This window comes from Cydia splendana, chromosome 23 (assembly GCF_910591565.1).
Source record: "Cydia splendana chromosome 23, ilCydSple1.2, whole genome shotgun sequence".
In the NCBI taxonomy this organism is placed as follows: domain Eukaryota; kingdom Metazoa; phylum Arthropoda; class Insecta; order Lepidoptera; family Tortricidae; genus Cydia; species Cydia splendana.
In genome coordinates this window covers 6833178-6857006 of record NC_085982.1, presented here as the reverse complement: position 1 = coordinate 6857006, position 23829 = coordinate 6833178, and the positions used below count along the sequence as shown (strand labels likewise).

Genomic DNA, 23829 nt, shown 5'->3' with positions numbered 1-23829 from the left:
CAAAAGAAGTGTTACTACCTGTTTTAGAAAATTTGGCAATGCGCATATGATACCCCTGTAGAGTGTAGTTGCACGCGTTTATAGGTTATTTAAAAGTAGGTACTTTCATTTAGACGGGCTATTTGCTCGTTATTCACCGTCCTACTATACTCGTAAAATAATACCAGTTCGTAGAAAACACATATTACCACTTTTTATAAAGAGCATTTTATGTTTCAAATTTGGAGTATCTTTGGCTATGTTACCAAGATCCATAAGAGCGAGTCGAATTAGGCAACTAAATTTCTCAACAGATATCTAGAATGTTCGTCGCTTCAATTGCCCAACGTAACATCTGACACAACCTAAAGAAAGTTACAAGAATATTAATATCAAATAATATTTTGTAACAAAGGCGGGGTACGGAACACCCAAAAGTCAGGGCAATATCGCTTGAAATTCAGCGCCGCCATACGCCATACGGACATATAACGTGATATAGTACATAATGTATAGAATCGAGATGTATATATGGGGGGCCATTCTGAAACTGTTTTGAAGATGGAGGGAGAGATATTACATTGCATTATAGTTTCGTTTCTTTATAAGAAAGCGTTGGTGGTCGAGTGGATGTGACGTCCGACTTTCAATCCGGAGGTCGCGGATTCAACTCCTGGGTTACACTTTATGAGTTTTCCGGAGCTAGCTCGTAAAGGCTCTCTTTGTTCTACAGAAACTGATGATAAAGTTGCATTTTATCCAGCAAAGTAGGTAGTAAAGTAATTTGATGTAAATTTTGAGTTGTTTCATGTTGGCTGGCAGAATTAACTTTCAAGTGATGACTTGGAATGATAAATATTGAACAGCGTTCATTGTGATTTGATTTGATATGTTTTAGAGTTAGTATTTTCCTTGCGTTAGTGTAGCAAAGTTTGTTTTAATCTTCGTGCCTTGAAACCCTCGCAACGCTCAAGATGCCACTTTTAGAACTTCTTGTGGTTCAGTTTTGGCATCGTTCGCTTGCTCGGGTATCAATATTAGCACGAGGGGTTAAACAATAATTTTGCCCCCTTGTAAAACAAATAACTATTAACATGCTACGCATTACTCATCCGTAGCATCTACGGCGTAGACCAGCTACGCTCATAGCTCAAAAATAACCTTGAAAAAAATCTTTTTACATTTCATTATAACGATTTATCCAAAAAGTTATGTTGATGAACAAAGTATGTTTCTTATTCAAAATTACTTAGACTATTGCATCTAAACTAATATAATGTTAATATATTGTCAAAAATACAAATACAAACCCCTCTTCTGAAAATATTACAATAATATCACCGAAAAGTTGCAGAATAGATCTCTGGTACAGCAGCCGGAGGGGCGTGCGGTGTGCGGGAAGGAGATAAGCGGCTTATAGACCGGGACGGAACCATACGGGCGTTCAGCGAGTGCGAGCGGGATGGCCGGAGTTTACTATATACAGCTGCTAACTTTACTGCGTACCGTAACGTTGGTAGTATTGAGGCAAAGTGGCTTATGATGTTCAACAAGTGCTTGGATTTTGAGTTCTATTGCGTTAAATTTAAGGTTGAAATAAGCTTGTAGATGTTTTGACGGGTAAGCGAATAGTGTTGCTAGAATAAAATAAAAATACATTTTCCAGGGAATATCTACGGTACAAGTAAAGTTTGCGTCCGCTATAGCTATGTAGAGCACAATTTACCGTGGCGTCTAAACAGCTAATTTTAAAAGAACTGGCTGGAGACAAATTTGAAGATTCCTTTTTTAAAAATGGCGACTGTTTGTGTTTTTGCGTTTAACCATAGTTTGTGAATTAAAAAAAGTACTAAACTTATCTTTCTTCGGTATTTGAATTGTTTATTATTTGGTTATAGGTACACGACTTTACTACTCCAACAATATTTTCAATAGTTTAAATTTAAATAGTTTTTAGTGTGATCTTACTCCGAGGTGTGATCTATCTACCTGTACTTTAAATTACCTTGACACGCTCTTATTCTCTTAACAATAATGTTGCGTCAAGATCATTTTGAACACCTAGTCCTACTGATACTGTATCTACCCATATTTTAGAGTGCGAATATCAATATTTATTCATATAGGTACCTACGCTAGCTGTACACTCAATAGAGTACGCGAATACTTATTGGTACAGATCTTTTGTACACAACAAAGCAAGAATTAAATGAAATGAAACGTTTTAGGATTACAGCAATGAGTAAATACTTACAGCCTATCTATCTAGGTAGTATTATTAACATTTGAACCGTTAGAAAGGTAATCAATACTACTACTAACGTAGGTACCTATACAAAGAAAAGTCTGCAGCGATTTTGATAGCATACGCAGCGCAGTGCAAGTGTTATTTATACGTCATAATTTCACTAGCAAAAAACTAACATTGCGAAACATTGATAACACAGGGTGAATTTCTAGCCTTGCCCCATTATATATTCTACGACATGATACTTAGAAAGATTCGAGTACTTACCTAAAGAAGGATCTAAATACACTCTTAGAACAATCACAGCCAACTGAAATAATAATGTTACTATGTACTTCAAAAATATATAATAATATTTAGATAGCGTCTCTATTTGAGTTACATACATACTTACAATACTCTGTAGTAATTTTCGTAATATCATCATCAAAAGCAATAATTATGAAAATGAATCTATCCGAAACCGATTGTCTGTCTGCCCGTCTCCAGGCTGTATCTCATGAACCGTGATAGCTAGACAGTTGAAATTTTCACAGATGATGTATTTCTGTTGCCGCTATAACAACAAAATACTTGTTGTTGTTATAGTTGTATTTTACCAGGCCTCACTGAAAATAAGCGTCACGTTGTGGGTCCTAGGATACACAACGCGACAAGAAACTGAGTGAGGACCTTTTGGCACATATATTTATGTTCTGAATGAATTTTAGTTTTGTGCTATTTATTATTTGTGCTAATAAACATTTCTTATTCTTATTCTAAAAGTGTAACAGTTTGACGGGCTATTTTTGGACACCCTGTATATCTATTTTGTAGGATAATGTATACAGATTATTTACGTAAAAGACTATTTTTTGCTATGGGCTACCGTTTACGAATTATTTACGAAAACTATAAAAAGGGACCTTTGATTGGACGTTTCATATATTTTGCTGGTCTGATGTTGAAATTTACTATGGGAGAGTCAATTTTTTTTCGCGATTTCGGGGTTGGTCCCATAGTAAAAGATGCTCAGTATGACCTAAACATTAACGGGTCTGAGTAATTGCTTTTCGTTCAGATACACGGTGTATACCTAGCAGAAAGTAGCTGTGTGGTTACGGGATACGGTCGAAAAATTCCAGTCGAACAACCTCCTCCACTTTTAACCAAATTTAACCAAACTGTATTTTTTACAAGTATTTATTTTTCTAAGGGCCACTTGCACCATTCACTTACCCGGGATTAACCGGTTAAACCTGGAGTTACCATGGTTACTAGTACAATTTGACACTGGGTTAACGGTTTGACCGCTTAACCCCGGGTTAGTGGGGTGGTGCAAGTGGCGCTAAGTGTCATTTATTTACAAACATTTTTACAACATAATAAAAACACTAAGCACTAAATTATAAATACAAAATTTGCCCTAAGTCGTAGTCCGTAGGTAGGGTGCCCAGAAGGTTGGCCGCATTGCCCCGCTGTATGGCAATGCTGATCCGTTGGGCAAAATATTAGCCAGCCCTCTGGTCACCAGAAGCCTCTATGAGGCGCTTTGACAGCTCCTCATAGAGGCGACGCGCACTAGGTCCCCACGGCCCCAAGGTTTCCACACCAAAAGCCGCAAATATGTAGCTACTACCTAGTGTGACATATTTGCGGCGTTTGAGGCATTTGCTTGTTGTTCTAAGTTACAAATGTGAGTTAAAGTACAGTCGACCGGCATTCCCGAGGGGCTTCTGCCATTGAACCCGGTGTTTGGTTACACAGTTAATCTATACGGAGTAGGTACTACTGCTTATTAAACTATATAGGTACCTAGCTAAAGTATTACCAACTAGTTGCGCTTGTGTCATTTTTCCTTTCTCGTCTAGGAAGCTGTTTTTTAACCTTTTGGACGCCAATGACCGATATCACCGCACCGCACCGCAGGTTCAACGCCAAAGACCTCTCTTTACCTAAAAATATTTATATATCCTAAACTCTTAAGAACCATCATCATTAAGTTATTCTCTTGTGAGTGGAGTATCTTCCAGGTTTCCCTATCTTGCGCCAGCTCTTTGAGTTTTTGATACGACACTCTTAAGAACAAAACAGATTTTTTTTCTGCATATTGTGTATGCTGAGCAAAGGTAATAGGTAACTTCCGAGAAATTACGAGTACGAGGCTGGGATTCAAACCTCTGACCTCTGGCTTAAATATAAACACATAGTTGCAAGCTGAAACCACTGGGCTACCACATAGCATTATCGCGATGATTCCAGTGTGGCCGTATGAAAAGTCTCTTATCGCGATAATCAACGGCGTTTCCCTTTAGTGTGGCCCCGGCATTACAATAAGCTTGAGTTAGGCCCCATTCTCACGGCAGCTTTTTCAACGCGCGTTAAAAAAGCGTTTGAATGACACAAATGGATAACCATGTATCTATTCACACGACAGCGGTGGCAGTTTTTATCAAGCGTTGTTGGACTTTCGACTTTAAGCCTTGGTTGTTCAATCTAATTTAGAGTGCAGACAGATTCAAGCGCTTTTTTAACGCGCGTTGAAAAAGCTGCCGTGCGAATGGGGGCTTACAGTCTGACAAGAAATTGTAGAAAATTACTGAGGGCGCCACTTCCTACGTAAGTGTCACATTTTTGACGTAAAATGCTTAAACATGGCAACAATTTAGTATAGAATTCTTTTAGTTCCATTTTAATTAATTTGTACTATTTTATTTTATAGGTAGGTACATCGGTTTTCTTTTATATTGATATTCGTGTGTATGAATGAATGACTTGCAGTAAGTACTTTGTTTACCTAAACTAGGCAAACCGGTGGGAATAGAGTTTTATAAACGCTTCACCAATAGTTTCTATATCATACGAGTACAAGGGTGACAAACATCGCAGTTATTATTGTAGAAAGGGGTAGCCAGAGCCCTTGTATTGTTATCACTCCCCTGATGAAATATAAAGCTGACGACAGACCATTGTCACAATTTCGGCTGATTTGTGCTACAGTAGGCCTAGCACAGGAGTGGCGCGTATCTCGCCCGCGAGATAGACTACCTGTCCCTTTTTAATTCATACAGTTAGAAAAAGACGGACGTAGTCGACGTAGATAGTGTCACCCCTCCTGTGATAGCCCGGCTGCATTTAAACTGCGTTTTTGTTTTCAAGATACCTACCCTATTTTCTGAAAGTTTTCCTAATTCCATGGTTGACTCGATTTCTCATTCCGTATTTTGATAATGTTAGAAAATACAAATAAAACAATTAAATTGTATTTTTATATGCATATATTCGGATTCAATATTTCAATAGCTATTTAATTCATACAACTTAACTTAAAAAAAATACACTGACTCGTATGCACCTAACTTAGCTATGTCCAAGCTTAATACCAACACTATAAATTACAATTCATTACATTATACCTACAAATTTGAAATTAATTTCAATTATTCCATCAACTAATAATCTCTTTGTGATTAATTTCATATTAAATGCGAATTGGATCATTAAAAGTGATTTAAATTAAATATAATATAACTAAAGGAATGTTCATGATATTTTTGGTGTGATGTTTAAGGCAAAACACACTGTGCCGTGCCGTCACACAGTGTTACGAAACTATAGATCACTGAACGCTGTAAACCGCGGCACGGTGTGTTTTGCGCCTAACAATGAAATTAAAACAAAAAAAACTTAATAAAATTTCCCGGTATTGCTCTTTTCATAAATTCAGCAGTGAACGATTTCCATAAAGATTTAAAAGGTTAAAACTTTTAACCTTTCAATCAAATGTTAAATGTCCACTCAATAAAAATAAAGTAAGATTACTTTGCAATGAAAAGAACATATAGTTTATATGTTCCCTAATTGCCCAAAGTAATAAATTAGGAGTATTTATTAGACAATCACAGTTGTCCACTGGTCATAAAAATAAATCTTAAATTTAATCTAAACTATAAGTCACATATACATCCGGAGCACACACATTTACAAATTGTCTTTAAAAATAAAACTCTTAACTTATTTACATTAAAACTATATTTATTTTATTTAGCGAGTTCTGTACTAACATAGCCTATTTTCTTTAAATATAATAAGTGATATGACTCAGGTCTTTTTACATAGGAAGGAGGCAAGTATATGAAAATGAAATCTCTATACATTAAACTAAAGTTAGTGGGTAAAACAATATGGCAAATTTCGATACAATTTCAATTAGGCCTTTTGATAACCAGGGTTCTTTCGTTGATTCTCGTTATTTGGTATTTTTTAGTTAAGCACTTTTAAAATTAGTAAATTATTATTCAAGCGAGAATTGAGATTATCGCTGTCCAGTAAGATTGTATTTTTAGTTCCAAATTTAGCGGTACTTTTAAGAAAATTAACAGTGTCCGTAATATGAATAAAGTATCTCGTTAATTTAAGAAAAAGTAACGCAAAAGTTGTCGTTTTAAGTTGATTAATGTGAGAATATTTAAGTAAGCGCAAAACGTAATCCCTCCCTCGCTCGAAACTTTAATTTACAAAAGAAACTTCGTCTCAATTTCAGCGCCGCCGGGAAAACCGCACGCCGTCTCTCCGAGTTACCGAAAACGTTATTTTTGTTAACAATGATATGTCCTATAAACGTATAATCAAAACTCTTTAAAAACTATTCAATATCCTGTAAAAAGAAATAATTTAGAACACGCTCACGAATATTGAATACCATTTTAAAGTTTGATGAAAATACGCGTCGAAAACAAGAAATAACGGGAATTTCCGCAGGCGCGCTCGTTTTCCCGGCGGCTAACACACTATTTACAAAATAACCTAAGAAAGACTAGATACACTAAACCATGTTGATACCGTATTTTTCCGGCGCGAAGTAACTGTTACCAGTATTGGAGAAGTTAGTTATTTGCGAAGCCTGAAGCATGCTCAGGTGTGGGGAGTTCTGTGACTGGTTCTCTGGGGATTCCGGGCCAGAGGAGAGTATGTTGTGGTGGGAGGGCCACGCGGCGGGCGGCGAGGGGTTGCCGAAGGACACCTGGTTGTAGAGCTGGTTGCCGTTGGTGGTCAGGTTGTGGCCGTGGTGGCTGCCGTGCGACTGGTTGACGGAGGAACCGTTGAAGTATTCCATCTGTGGATAAAATAAGTTATTAAAAAATTTAATACTTTTGAGTAAATTTAAGTTTAAATCAGATAGTATAAGTAATTTACTACCATTTTATTGATTTTCAACTCTAAGAATAAATCTACCAAAGTGATAAATCATCTATCATCTAGTATGCAAAGTCTATTAAAAATACATTTAAGAACCTGTTATTTTAAGAGTGCTGCATTTTAACTTCAAATTTGTGAATACCAGTAGCAGACGTTAAAGCAATCTTTTATTTATTACTGCTTTTAACTAGATTTTTTAATGTTCGACGACAAGAAAGCTAATTTTATTCCTGTAGGTATAAATTAGAAAACAACATTTCCTCTAAAAACTTTTAATAAAGGCAGAGTTTTAGATTTCGTAACTTTAACATTGTTTAAAGGTATCCTACAAGTGAAAATTATTTACAGTAAAGCTGACCACTGACTAACAGGCCGCCGGACGATATTGGCCTGTCAGTTAGAATAAAAATTTGACAGCTCCGAACAACTGACCGGCCGATATCGTCCGGCGGACTGTTAGTCAGTGGTCGGCAATATTTAATTCATACCTGACTGGGATAATACGGGGAGTTATAGGCGCCCTGCCCATACCCCTGATGATGATGCGACGACGAATAACTCCTTATATAATCCGAACTGCCCGGCCAATGGAAACTGTTGTAGCTGTCAGGATGGTACACGTTCCCCGGCCCGTTCAGGCTCTGGGGGGTGATAGGAGGGGAGGGGGTGGTCATTATAGAGGAATTCGACCCTAAAGGCGTTAGGTTCCCGGTTAATCTCGAGCTATACTGGTCTTTTACCAAGCTACTGCCGAAAGACTTTTCAGAATAGTCCACCTTCCCTGAGTAGTCCAGTCTTTTCGGGCTGGAGTATAATTCCTGTTTCGGAGTTACTCCATATCCGTGGACGTTTGAGTCATCCTTACCGCTTAATCGTAAAGCGTCATTGGAGTAATGGTGGCTTATAGACGATAGTGTGTTGTTTTTGGTCGACGAGTCGTAGTTAGGTGCGGACTCTTTCTTGCAAATAACATTTATTGGGGGACTCACAGACGTAGTAGGGGTTATGGGTAAGTTAGGTGATGATGTAGCTATGCTGGATGTGTTTGTAGTGAGACTGTTGCTTGAGCTCGTTAAGGACTTGGAGGTGGTGATTTTTGAGGAGGAGGTGTTGGAGGATTTGAGGCTGGAGGAGATGGAGGTTTTGGAGCTGGACGACTTGCTGGAGATCTGCGTGTTGGTCTGCTGCTGCAGCTGCTGCCGGCATTTTGCTCTTCGGTTCTTGAACCAGACCTGTTGGCAAAATGTTTTTATTAGGAAAAATGTTTACAAGGCTTGCCTGATAAAAAACCAAAGCCTAATAAGTAATATATAAATAGTTGGTTTTTATATCATATCTGATTTTAAATAGAAGTTCCGTTTAAATGTTATTGGGAAGGATAGTCTATCTACGCTTAGTTCGTTTGTAGTCGTATTAAGTAGTTTTGGCATCGTTTGGCATATTTACGCGGAAAAAGTCTACCTACATAAAAAAGTAAAAGTTTGTTATATTACTCTGTTACACAGATTTATGTAACTTAAATTCGTTTCACTTTTCAGTGTGATGACAGAAATTAGGTTTGGTACCCAATCAAAAAATAATATTTAATCTGCAACACCACGGAACACCATCGAGGGCGCAGGCCGAAAAGGCAGACTGAAAAGGAGATGGCGGGACGACTTGGACGCATTTTATGCGGATTGGTGGGAAAGTACAAACGATAGGGTTGAGTGGAGGAAAGGAGGGGAGGCCTTTGCCCAGCAGTGGGACACTATCCTAGGCTAACAAAAAAAAACTGCAGCACCTAGTACGACTTCAACAAACGTCATCTTCGTCGATTGTACAAATGTGGTGCAAATTAAACAAACTACCGCCCCTAACTCACGCACTTCTCGCCTCATGAATCAGTCGCAAATCGCTGCGCAAACAGGGGCGGGTAATTGATACGCGCTACCGAGGGCACTCGGGTCACGCTAATTGGTTTACTCTTTAACTAATGCAGTTGAACTAGTTGAAGACGCAAAAGCGAAGAAATTCAAACGGGATATATCTAATTTCTAATTTGATTGCAGTCAAAATATGGCATTTGTGTGAGGTTCTCGTAAAAAAACAGGGCTAGGATATAAGAAAAGAAGTTTAGTTACAGATAATAATTTGGATTTAGCGTAAACAGCGGGGCGAAGTAGTTGATAAATACTTGCTACCAAGGATACTTGGGTCACGCTAATTGGTTTACTCTTTAACGAATGCAGTTGAAGCATAAGCGAAGAAATTCAAACGTGATATACCTAATTTGATCGCAGTTAAAATACATGGCATTTTTGTGAGTTTCTCGTAAAAAAAAAGGACTAGGATATATCTATAAGAAAAGAAGTTTTGTTACAGATAATAATTTTGATTTAGCGTAAACAGCGGGGCGAAGTAGTTGATAAATACTTGCTACCAAGGATACTTGGGTCACGCTAATTGGTTTACTCTTTAACGAATGCAGTTGAAGCATAAGCGAAGAAATTCAAACGTGATATACCTAATTTGATCGCAGTTAAAATACCTACATATGGCATTTTTGTGAGTTTCTCGTAAAAAAAAAGGACTAGGATATATCTATAAGAAAAGAAGTTTTGTTACAGATAATAATTTTGATTTAGCGTAAACAGCGGGGCGAAGTAGTTGATAAATACTTGCTACCAAGGATACTTGGGTCACGCTAATTGGTTTACTCTTTAACGAATGCAGTTGAAGCATAAGCGAAAAAATTCAAACGTGATATACCTAATTTGATCGCAGTTAAAATACCTACATATGGCATTTTTGTGAGTTTCTCGTAAAAAAAAAGGACTAGGATATATCTATAAGAAAAGAAGTTTTGTTACAGATAATAATTTTGATTTAGCGTAAACAGCGGGGCGAAGTAGTTGATAAATACTTGCTACCAAGGATACTTCGGGTCATGCTAATTGGTTTACTCTTTAACTGCAGTCAAAGAAGCAGTAGCGACGCCGACGTGAGGGATTCAAACTGGATGTATAGTTGACCTCATATCTTTTGAACTTTTGATTTCACCAGCCAAAGCCAAAATGCATGTAGGTACATCTGATATTAACTCTATATCCTACATTGTTCGTAATCAAACTTACAATAGTTATAATCCTAAATCCTGATGTGCTGAACTAACTTCAACATCAATTCAGTACCTATAATTTGGTGGGGCTACTCGTATGGCACAGCACAGCCTTATTGAGAATCATAAGTGACTTTTGATGGTTTTCGCTAAATAAGTGTGCCCTAGTTTTGAGAAGTATTTAGGTCCTCCTTAAAAAAAACAACCGGTAGAATAAGTTTTGTACTTAACTGAGAATATTTTCTATTTAGTCAGCATAGTAAATACTTTAAGGCATTGTTTATGTATGTAATAGAGCTACCTAACTAGGCATTATAACAATAATTTAAATCGCCCATATTAGTGAAATGGTAATCCTTCCGCCCCAATTCAAATAAAACTTCCAATCGTTTGCTCTTTTCGTAAAAATTACTTCATTAGTCATTCAGCTGGCACAATGGGTACAATGGGGTACAAATGTGCACAATGGGTACAAGTTTGGGGCACTAATCCGTACGGGCCGTGGTGGAGCACGGATGGAATGACTTTGGCGTGATTCGGGTTTTTTGGGAGGTTGTTAGGTTTTAATAACTAGCTGTAGACGTTCAAGGAGAAAGTCGTAACGTCGGCACAGCTAATTCAATACCTATAAATGGCTAGTCATAACGCCATATAATTTGAGGTGGTTTGGGTACTTAAAATTGGTAATTATTTTCACTTTGTCATAGAAAAACCTCCTAGTCTGTTCGGAAAGAAAAGACTCTTCTCTTTCCGCACAAACTCCTATATTTACAAAGTTCTACAAAGGAAAAGTGATAAAGAGACTACTGTCTAGGGTTTATGTTGTGTGTTTATATTCTGTAGACAATTTCAAATTTCTCTGCTTTCTCTGCTACATAAGTAGTAAAATAGGTTCAAGAAATGTTCCGAGTTACTACAGCGGGACCCCATTATTTTTAATCCGACAACAATAACTACAAAAGACTGCACTATGACTAACAAGATCGTTATAAAAATAATTTAACTCATGTTTGTCCAATTATGTTCTCGATTAGATCTTCTATCGTCTTCTTATCTCGCTAACGAGTCGCTGTCGGCGGCCATTTTGATTTATTTGTTATGTTGGCTGAAATGAAAAGCTGCGCGCTTTGCTTTAGTCTATGGTTTTATTTGGCGACTGAACGAAGTAAATTAATGGGCTCTACAGATGTCACCGATAATTGCATGCGATTTGCGTTACATTGCAGCAGCGTGCAATTACCAAAAATTGCATACGATTTGTTGTTAAGTCTGTGGAGCTCTAAAGGGTGGAAATCCAAAGGTTTTTAAAGTTTGTGTCACGTAACTTGCTAAATATGTAATATACCTACATTATCACAACGTGTAGGTACTAACACATTCTAACGGGTTATGGGTTATGGACATAGTAGGATACTAGAAAATGGAATAAAAAGGGACGCTGTGTTAACAGTCGCTCGCCTTTAGAAGCAGACGTATCAGACCGAACATAGAGCTCACAAATATCTTAACACTACTCTACTGTCAAGACGTTAACTACATGTTCAGATATTTTTGATCACCCTGCGAGTACAGATATTGAAACCATTCGATACACAAGAGGGCCGTGACTATCTCAGCATATAAGAGCCAATCCGGTTACCTCACTTCTCACTTTATGGGTGGTTTCCCATTATACCGGATTATACTTTTTATCTACAGGCTATCTTAACTTAATTGAGAATATCGAAAGAACACAGACGGAGACCTTAAGTGAAAGCCATAAGGGCTATTTTGGAACTAGCCTACTTAAAGTAGGGGGGATTTAACGAATCACCACACTCTCGGTATTTTAACGTTATTATCTATAATTATCGGAGTAAATAAGCTACCGTTTGAAGCTTCTTACTTTATCGATTGGGATGAGATTTAAGAGATAATCTTAACAGTGTAGATAAAAAGTTCGTGGCTTTCAACATGTCTCGTAGGAAATTTGATTTAACATAATTTTAATTAATATACAGTTTCAAATATTTGAGAAGTTCTTTAAGAATAAATTTATAAACCATTGCCTATTTTCTCTTTACCCTTTTTTAAATTTAGCTACTATACCGGGTGTGGCCTGTAACACGAGCAAATAATTACAACATAGATTGTACTCCTCAAACGGTGACACTTTTATTCAACAACTTTTAAAAATTATGAAGTATTTAGACTCTCTATTTATCATACAAAATAAATATTATCTTCAATGAACGCCATCGCCACGCCATATCATTGTGATTGACGTTGCTTGTCATGCCTTAAATATAACAAAATTCGCAATACATTGCGTCTTAGCCTAACCTTAAAAATAACCTTTAAAATGTATTAAAAATCAAACCACAAGTTATTTTTAAAAGTCAGGCCACACCCGGTATATTTACCAAGTTACATAGGTACATCATCTAGGTACCTATATAAAAATCTGTTCAAGCGTCCTATTCACTCGCTCATCAACGCCATTATTGTTTGGTATTTATATGCTTCTATTTATTATAACTATTTATTTCACAAATTCTGCTTGTTGCACGTTGGAAAAGGGCTTGCTCTTCTATTTATGTTTGATCAAAAAGTTCCATGAAAAAGGGTTTCACATCTACCTCTACAATTACACACATTGTGTTACATTGTTTCGTTCGACTCATACGGTTCATACCTATTCTACTCGTACAACCTTAAGTAAGTAAACCTTTTCAGACACTTACCTGAACTCTAGACTCTGGCAGGTTGATCTTGAGCGCCACTTCCTCCCTCATGAAGATGTCAGGGTACCTCGTCTTGCCAAATAACGCCTCCAAAACGTCGAGCTGCGCGCGTGTGAACGTCGTTCGCTCGCGCCGCTGCTTTCGGGGATTCACGCCTGAGAAGAGAAATATATTCGGTTATATATTTGTCAATCAAATATGGATAAATGGGACATTAAGTGCTTTGTTTTTTTTGTATACTACGTCGGTGGCAAACAAGCATACGGCCCCGCCTGATAGTAAGCAATTGCCGTAGCCTATGGGCGCCTGCAACTCCAGAGGTGTTATCCTCCATGCGCGTTGCCGACCCTAACACCCCGCACCCTCGTTGAGCTCTGGCACTGTAATCCTACCCACTTTTGTTTGAAAAGTATGATATGATATTAGTGTAACATTTTTACGAATTTCGGCGGGTAACTAAGCTAAGCTACAGATGAATTGGGCAGATAGACAGATAGACTATCTTCCATGATGAAGCTACAAAGTTGACTGTGGGTCTGATCCACGACTTATGGATGACTCACGCTAGACCGGGCCGCGCCCGAGCTGAGGCGTCAGACATGTCATTTTGTATAACGGCTGATCATTGATATTGTGGTGCTTTTTCCACAGAAAACGAAGCGCCGGAAGCTCCGGCCCGGCCCCGGCCCGGTCTAGCGTGAATCATCCTTTATGGGACTCTACAAATGTACAGAAGCTTGGTTGCAAATCTTTCGTAACAGCAAGGTTGCTTGCTAAAATCAAGGGAAGTGTTTGTAATTGTTTGTCCTAAGATTACAGCAAAATTATGAACTCTTGTCGTATCTTTTGTACTAAGGCTAAGCTAACCATTGAGCATACGATACACTCAGGCTTTCTCTTTTTATAGTAAAGGCAATTTATCAGGCTAAACAAACAAGCTACCAAAACTATTGAGTACTTGTAAACGTGTAATCTTGACAAACAATAACATTCCTTAACTGAAAATGAAAAAGAATTAGTCTATGCTCTATGGTACACAAAAGTCGAGACAAGCAGTCTGTCTTTGACCATTCATTCAACGCGCATAGACAAAATTAATCTTTTTAAACGTCTGAAACACAGTTCCTAGTTGTGGAGATGTCGATTTTTTCTAAGTTTGGATGTAATTTTAGTTTGAAATATGATGGTATAGTTGTTAATTGTGTAGGATTACAGGTATTAACATATGACCCGCTTTCGAGTTTGTTTTGTTGTGTGAATGATGACAGATAAATTCCTAAGTTGAATTGAAAGACATTTTTGTAAGAGTAGGTTGGAGATTTACTATGAACGTACACAAACGAGACAAATGCGTCAAGCAATAGTGGACCTTTTGTCTATGGTTTTAGAGTTTTGCGTGGTATTGTAGCATGTTGGTAGGGCTTTACACATGGCACGAGCGAAGATTGCGTTGCGTTGCGAGTACTTAGTCACTTACAAAATGAAAGTGCTACCAAAGGAATGTCTGTCATAAATTAATAAACTTCTATTAATAGTGTAGGTACCTAGATAGACTGAAAATGAGTATTGGTAAGGTACCGGTTTTAATTTAGTTTAAAATAGGTAACTTATTTTAATTAAGCAACGGAGACGAAAAAAATTTTTGGCATAAAGATGAAGTGTAACAAAACGGCCAGCATTATATATAAGGTGCTAACAAATTAGTCACGGATATTTTAAGAGATAATACATTACATATAAACAATTAACTTTTAATTGTAATTAAGGAACCTTTGTATATCATTTTTTTGTTTTCATTTACCGAACAAAAAAAAATTATAATTAATTTTTAAAATAATCACCCCTATTATGTACCTGTCAAGATGTTTAACACTGTCTGTCATGTCACGTCACGTCACGTCAAGTTTAAAGAGGTTCTAGAATGTCTAAAGAGGTCTGATTTAATTATCTTATTAACAGGGTGTTTTAACGTAGCAAATGTGTTTCCTAGTTTTCTCCAAAAAAACATAACAAAACCAATGATGTTTCATACTTAAATGTACTCCGAGAACCGAGTACTATCAGCTGTAAAAATATCCGTGACTAATTTGTTAGCACCTTATATATAAAACTATTATTTATATTTGTGAATATTCACTGAGGAAATTTAAAAAATCGAAAGGGGGTAAACGTTGCAATCTTGTCAGTTCTAGCGTCCGTACATGTTTTTATTAATTAGACTAATTTCTTATTTATCGAGTAGGAATGAGCAGTAGCTATATAGTCTGTCAGAAAACTTTGTCAGTAGAAAAAGGCGCGAAATTCAAATTTTATATGGGACGATAAACTTTCGCGCCCATCACATTCATTTTTGCTTTTTTCTACTGACGGAAATGGCTTGACAGACTATCATCATGCCCTAGCCAGGTAAGTACCTACCATAGAATACAGACGAGACTTTCATTTGGTTTAAAAATAGTTTCAATTAGCATAAGCAGTGGGTTTTTAACTCTATCTACAATAACATTTCAAGTTTTCAACACATAAATAAGTTGTAAATTCTAAAACTAATTTGCAATTCGTAACACAGTAGAGGAATTCGGTCCGTTTCATATCTATAACAATAAAATGGGGAATCCGAATACGCACAAATATACATATTTTAGTAAACATGAAATTAATGATATTCAGCCAAAACTGGTTATAGTGTGATGTAGTCAATTGGAAGTCATTAATTATGATTAGTTTTCTTACCTATAAACTACTAGTGTGAAGCATTTTTTGTTAGGTTATGGTCATTTGCCAATGCCAATGTTATTAGAACATAATACATATATCATGGACAAGAAATGGTTACATTAGCTTTGCTACACTTTAGTTAGGTAATATTGGAATTGGAATACTATAGTGAAGTCGAGCCAAGCCAATTTTGCACAGACTTTTCAGTGACAAAGTGGAGGGGCCTGGAGTGGATGAAAACACAACGTTTATAGTGGCAATCCTACACTTTATCACTTCAAATTCGTTGCAGAGTTAGGTTAGACATCTCCTACATACTATGTAAAATTTTGTTTTAAAAACACGATTATTATTATAGTTGAAATCAAATATAATAATAATCGTGTTTTGAATCTAATCAATTTTCGCTTTTGAATGCCCATTGCCGATTGCCACAGAAATATATAATAAAGTAATAAAAGAAAAATATAACATGATAACAAATTAATTGAATAACGAAAGTGACATTTCGATTATGAACACTAAATAGGTACTCGATAAGTTTAACAAAATTCCCCAAACTGGAAAGGTGAATGACCAGCTCAGCTATTTTATGAGCAACATCGTAATATTTCATCTCGGTTGCGTAATAGAGGCAAAGATCAAATAAGTTATGATCATTTTATGATCACTTTCGCACGTCGTCGGTTATCTAATGTGCTTAATGTGTGAACTTGGGCTGATGGCACACTTGACTTACGTTGGTAGTTTTTGTGGGGACCTTTATAATATTGTCTTGACATTATTGGAGGAGACTATTCTGATTGTTTTAAAATCAGAATTAGCCTCTTGACCGTCAAAGCCGTAAAAAACAACATCGTTTGTTGGGTGTAGAAGTTTTTAGAGCAGATGTTGAGCAGAAGATTCATTCGAAATAAGTTATAGCTTTAGTTAGAGCGTAAAGGTAAACTATGAAATATGATTTTTCGAAGATATATTATGGGAAAGGCATATAAAATCGGTTCGGAATCAAAATATAGGTTTAATATAAGCCTTGATTTACATGCGCTTTTATGAAAGCGTTTACGAAGTACTTTTGTAATATTTTGTCTATTTTTTTTCTTTGAATATCTCTCACCTGGGCGTTCTATGCCCGGTTCTTATTATTAATTTTATATTTGCTTTATATAAAAAGAGTGCGAACCTACTATATACGTTCGCGTCTGATTTCATAAGATTATAAGATACAAACTTGTTTGTTTATGAAGCGGTCTATAACACCAAATAACTTCACTTGTTTAGCAATCGTATATTATAATTTGCCGTCTAAATCGCATTAAACGGCGCTAGTCCTAATCCAAACTACGAAACTACATCTTTTCAAACTTTTTAAACTGACAGGCTTACCATTTAAACTCTGCCTACACGTCGAGTGTATGGAGCGTGAAATTGTTAAGATTTGCATACACGCCGTGTGGGTTTGTTTATCGTAAACCGGTTCCTTGTTTGGATAATTGATAGATTAATTACAATTTGCATTTATGATTTAACATTTAAAAAGGGCGTCTAGCATTTTAGTGATGCCGCAATAGTCTGTTCTATTCTAGCGACGATTGATAATATATAGTTTCGTTTTTGGAAAATAGATAGATTACTTATATTTCTCACGCAAAATAGTCGCAAGACGTCGAGTTGCAGAAAATCGCCCGAACTACAATACAATACAACAATACTTATATTTCTATTACTACCTGCAATTTTTAGATGTAGAGTCGCGCTCCGTGACGCATTTAGGGTTCTAGCTAAATTAGAAATTCCATAGGGTAAGTATTGATCAACCAATTTAGCTAGGACCCTAAATGGCTCAACAATTACGGAGCATGACCGTACTTCTTGGGACATCTGGGTCCTGATTGTTCTGAACTATTTATGATGTAGAACTAGATGTGCCACAAGGCAGTTTGGTCTAGAACTAGAAGTACAGTATTACAAGTTATAACATTTTTGTTCCTACATCTATGGTTGTTAAGGTAAAGATTTTGTGTTTTAATAATTAGTTCAAAAGTTTAAGTTGGTTCTTTGCTGGGGCCTTTGTTAGAATCAAGTTACTTAATACGTTTGGATAATGGCAAAGGGGCAATCAGCTCCATAATACCTATATTTGTTTTAGAATGTAGTGCAACTCTCAGTAAGGCGTCATCATCAGATATCGATTTGAATCCTTTGTTCGCCGTATGACAACCATTTTAAAATTAGCCTATCAGCCAATCTCCCAATAACCAAACACGGTGGAGAAATTCGACCCAAAGCGAAACCACCATATTATCGGCTCCATCGCTTTCGTAACGAGACACGAATATACCATTAGCACCATAGACAACCCCGCCGTAAACAAGCGGTAGCTATCAGAAATCGGGCATAGAGATAAAAATCTTTAAAAAAAACTACGTCATGTCACGAGGATTAGCCCCTATTGTGAGCTACGACAATTGAAATACATCCGTCCTTTTCCGACCCACGTCAGATTTGAAGTTAGAGAGGGACAGATGTCAGTCTATTTATTTTCACTTCTCTATGGCTAGGTAATGTGACAGTTTCGTATGAAATGTTTGTTTGGACGTCGTTTGAATGGACGGTTCGGTTGTATTATTCGGTTTTAATCCGGTATCGGTGTTGTAACGATTTTTCGATGCGCGCGCTTGGGACGAGCTCGGAGGCATGCGAGGATATTGTTTCAGGAAAATGTGGTTTTTGGTTTGGATATTTTGAATACATTTCACTATTACGTCACTCATTAGTTTGTTTTGTTACTTTACGAACGAATACCAGCGACGTTGCCAGCGACGAATAGACATTTGATTTTGGATTAAGTACATTTCTTTATAAGCAGACTATCAGTTTTCTATATCTATATTTATAAGGCCGATCTTTTAGATTTATCATTCAATCTTAATTTTATGAACATCTCCGTTTATTTTAATAAAGGCACCCAAAACTTGGATTAGTTATTTCTTTTATTAAATTTATTTGGCCTAAATGATATAGTTTTAGGGCATCTAGATTATGTCTGAGCTAAGTTGTTTCTTCACCGGACTTAATAGAAACAAGGGAAGGAATATTATCATAGATTTTGACATTAAGACATTGTTACACTTTGGCATTGCACATACCATGCACAGAAAGCTCGGTCCGACTCTAGAAATGTATGCATTGGCCATACATATCATTCCGTTGCACTTGCAATGCACGCACTTTGCAAATTAGATTAGAATATACCAAACAGCTTATTTTATACTAATTTATAGCAAAAATATACATGTCTATAGGTATTCTATTCTACCCACAAACCTAGTACATATACCCATTAAAAAAACTTCCAAAGTCATGACCATTAACTCCAAAAATCCACAGCACGCGCCATCACCACCTATTAGCATCGGCAAACACATTATCTCCCGTTTTTCACGGTGTTTGACCGACCCTCCCTATCTGCTAATGATGTGTAAAATATTCTCAAACGCCCTTACAATAAGACGGGAGATTCGAACAATTTCAAACCTTAATTCTACATTAATAAGAACGTTGATAGACGCATTTAAAAGACAAACATAAATGCACCTGTTTTGGTGATTTTAAACTCTAAAATTAGCTGAATAAGGGTGTTGATAGACGTTTCAAAAGTTTGTGACCCGCACAGCTGCAATCGCTGACACCCGCCATTTTGAACTCTAATGTCATGGGCAACTTTTTATAGAGGGACGTCAACTGTGAGTTTGACAGTTGTGAAAGGGTGATGGTCGTTTGTTTTTAATCCCGGATTGTTGTTTTAGATCAGGGAGTTGCCAGGATATTTTAAATTAGCTGATTAAGATTTTGCATCAGATTAGAATTCACTTTGGTCCGAATAATTGGGCTGTTGAATGCATCTGCTCTTAATCTCTGTACATTTTAAATAATTGATTGTTAATATAACATAAACAAATACTTTTGGGCATGATTTATCATTAACTTCATGATCTAAAATTTTAATAATTTTAGTGATTTAAGTACATTCTACGTCTTACATTATTGACCTAGACCCTGACCATGCTAATTTTGCATAAACTTGGCAGTACTAGTAAGAATGCATACTTACATGTCCCTATAAGCTCCATATTTGACGTAGCCTTGGCATGAAAACTTAACGTGGTCAGACTTTTGTCGTATTTTTAAGTCACTCAGATTTTCAGTAAGTATAACGGAATCAGAAAGAAAAATGTAATCTCGGGTGTTTAATAGGTACATGGTACATACTTACCTTCCGGTACTTACTGGCTTCAAAGAAACAGTGCCTAGGTATACCTAGTTCCAATATAAACAACAGATTTCAGCCTATGAGAACCGCCCCAGGTGTTTTCTAGTGCCCACGCCAGCGCAAACTTACTCCCAAAATACATAGCCATTTATCCAAGCAACACCCACCGAGGGTTGCCAGCCTATAAATCATGTTAACACATAAATTGCGTTGGCAACACAGCCCTGGGGGACGCGACAAGTTGTGACAGATTAGCAAACGAAAATAACCAAAACTCCTGCGAAATTCAACCGTGTTTTCGGGTGAAGAAAGTTGAGTTTTCGTTGAGTGTTTAGGTTGGGATACTAGGTTTTATTACCATCATAATGTTGCCAGTGTTAGGGCGCTAACTGAATTGGTGAATTGAAATTTATCTAATAAATTATTGCTTATTTGTTGTAGCGGGGGTAATGTGTGGAAGCATTAGATTATTCTGGGTTACATGTTAATGGAAGTGTTTGCTCGGTTTCGGTGAGAGCCATAGGTTGGGGAGGATTTTTGACACGGAACGTTATGCGTTTTATGTTTCAGTTCAGTTCAAGGGGTAGCTCCAGCCAGTATTTCCCGCTGCAAGGACTAGGAAGAGGAGATTCTGAGGGGGAGGCGATATTGAGGCAAAAAGTTTTAAGGTGACGTTCGGATATCAACTTCAGCTGCGTGACTTGCTGCAGCGTCGTTATTGCCGCGACAAAAAGAGTGACGGAGGGAACGTCATAATCGCGGCAGTAATGCAGCGGCGAACGTCACTCATTTTATCTAGGCATTTGACAACAGGGCAACAGTACGTAATGCAGCTGCAGATGACATCCGAACGTCACCTTTGCACACATGCACCTCACGGAGTAGTAGTATAGCTAAGGGTTGAAATACACTTAACAACCGGCCAACAATTTCAAGTGCAATGTGAAAGTATCTATGTTTATATTCACGCCCCACGCCGCACGTGCCGGCGCGTGGCGCGACTTTATCAGGTAGTGCACTTCGGCCAATTATGGATGATAATAATAACTAGTGCAGGGCATGATGATGATTTTATTATGGTGAAACGACGTCACCCCCTCTTAGTGCTTAAATCGGAGACCTAGCTCTCCAAAACATGTCGCGGCTGGTTACCAAAAATAAGTGAGTAAAACTGTCGTTAATTGTATATGACTTTCGGAAGCGAAACTATCAATATTCATATATGAAATTAGTGTACCTGATGTCTAAATTGATATTAACGATCGTGAATTTTTATATGATTACCTATTTACCTAGATAAGGCAGGCATACGTGTAGGTAAATCACCATTATCACAGATCATATAATCATTTATTTAGGTGAAACGTGATTCAATAGTTTTTAGGGTTCCGTACCCAAAGGGCTAACAAAGCTACTAAGACTCCGTTGTCAGTCTATCCGTCTGTTCGTCCGTTCGTCCGTCGTGTCTGTCACCAGGCTGTAACTCATGAACCGTGATAGCTAGACAGTTGAAATTTTCACAAATGATGTATTTCTGTTGCCGCTATAACAATAAATACAAAATAAAATAAATATTTAAACGGGGCTCTCATACAACAAACGTGATTGTTTTGCCGTTTTTTTCGTAATAGTACGGAACGTATTAATTCTCAATAATACTTCTAATACCCCTATAAAATCTGACTACCATCCCTACCAGCCACACTAACACCATCTAACACCTACCCTCACGCTCCACAAACATAGCGTGTTGACTTTACAATCACTGGCCTGAAGCGGTGGAAATGGGAAAATAGGCATGGAAAATGTACAGGCATTCCCCGTGCTTTCTATTTCGGTTTGGTTTCTGACTGCGTTGAAATCCCAGGTTAGTGGGATGGTGCAAGTGGCGCTAAGCAGATTTGCGAAAACATAAAATTAAGTTTCAGCGGTAGTGCAAAAAATATTTGCTTTTTAGTACAGCTGCCATCAGACATATGGAAGCGGCCGAGGTGCTCAAAAATATCTGAACACGCACTCTACCGCCTTGACAATAGAGATGTTCAGATGGCAGAGCACTGGAGTATCTATCCAGAGGTCGTGAGTTCAAGTCTCACCCAAGACAGTAATTTTACCACTTTTAAATTTATTCTAAGCTTAATAGCATCGTTCGCAGACGTTTCTGATTGTTAAAAATTAAAAACAGAGATGTGTTCAGATATTTGTGAGCACCTTGGCCGCTTCCATATAACTGATGGCGACTGTACCACATCGATGGCAAACAAACAAGCAGTATCGTGGTGTATGGACGCTTGCAAATCCCAAAGGTGTGACATAAGCGTTGCTGAGTTAGAAACTCTTTAAACACTTTTTTTTTAATTATTAATGAATATATAGTCTGTAAGTATTAATACAGCCATAAATGATGAGCAGCAGAATCTTCAGGTACGATAGCCAGAAAGAGTATAGTGTAAAACAAGCTTTATTATATGCTTGATAAAACAAACTAATCAGTCCATGACCATCGTAGGTACTCCTGTATAAGATAAGGCTAGTAAAACTAGACAAATGCTGGGCTGTTTATTACAGTACACTGAATACACTACACTACAGTGTTGCAAGCTTTTTACAGAGTCGACCGCATTTACTTTTTACACTTCAGTGTTGCAAGCTTTTTACAAAGTCAACTAACATTTTTACTTTTCACTCGAGTGTTGCCAGCTTTTTTAGCATTAACCCTGCGCGTGCCGCGGCCGTTCCACAAACATTGCACTCGGGGGCTAATGGGACAAACAATGGTGCTCAAAATAAACAGGGCACTGACTCGACGGTTGAGAGGTGTGCATTTATTTGGAGTTGCAATTTGCAACATATATGGAACTAAATGAAAAAAAATGTTTTATCTAATACCTTTAAACGAGCAATTCTTGTTCATTTATTTATATGTATATTTATTTATATATATATTTCGGGGATCTCGTCTAATACCTTTAAACGAGCAATTCTTGTTTATTTACATATATATATCGGGGATCTCAGAAACGGTTCTAACGATTTCAATGAAATTTGGTATATGGGGGTTTTCGGGGGCGATAAATTGATCTAGCCAGGTCTTATCTGGGAAAACACGCATTTTAGAGTTTTTATATGTTTTCCGAGCAAAGCTCGGTCTCCCAGATATTTAAGCCTGTTACGGTATAGAGTTTGTTTATTGTTATTTAATTCAGGTATAAGAATAAAGGGTCAATAATATAGTTCTTGTCCCCTCTTGATGATGTCTTTAGTTGTTTGTAGAGGTCCCCCGACTCATACCAAACAACCAGAAATACCTAGTTATCAACAAAATTCGTTAAAAATATGTCCAAAGAAATAAGGTATTCGAAACGCCCGTGATATTGTCCCTAAACTCTACATATAGCTTTATAATATTATACATGTTATTTATAAATAATATAATAAACATTATTAATGAAACAAAGTAAGTACAGTCACGCTCCGTGATTGTTACGCCATTTAGGGTTCTAGCTAAATTGGACATTCAATAGAGTAAGTATGGAACAACCAATTTAGCTAGGATCCTAAATGGCGTAACAATTGCGGAGGGTGATGGTACCTAGACCTAGCACAGTTT

At 37.1% G+C, this 23829-nt stretch overlaps 1 protein-coding gene across 1 annotated transcript in view; it reads right to left on the bottom strand.

Moving 5' to 3' along the window:
• Positions 1-5466: 5466 nt before the first annotated feature.
• The window catches only part of LOC134801825 (homeobox protein OTX1 B), a 64062-nt gene continuing 45699 nt past the window's right edge, over positions 5467-23829 (bottom strand). The window contains exons 3-5 of the mRNA XM_063774455.1: positions 13229-13383; positions 7894-8637; positions 5467-7322 (exon numbers count right to left, since the gene is read on the bottom strand). Coding sequence (XP_063630525.1) covers positions 7032-7322; positions 7894-8637; positions 13229-13383 — 1190 coding nt within the window. The 3' untranslated portion in view covers positions 5467-7031. The remainder of the gene's footprint in view (positions 7323-7893; positions 8638-13228; positions 13384-23829) is intronic.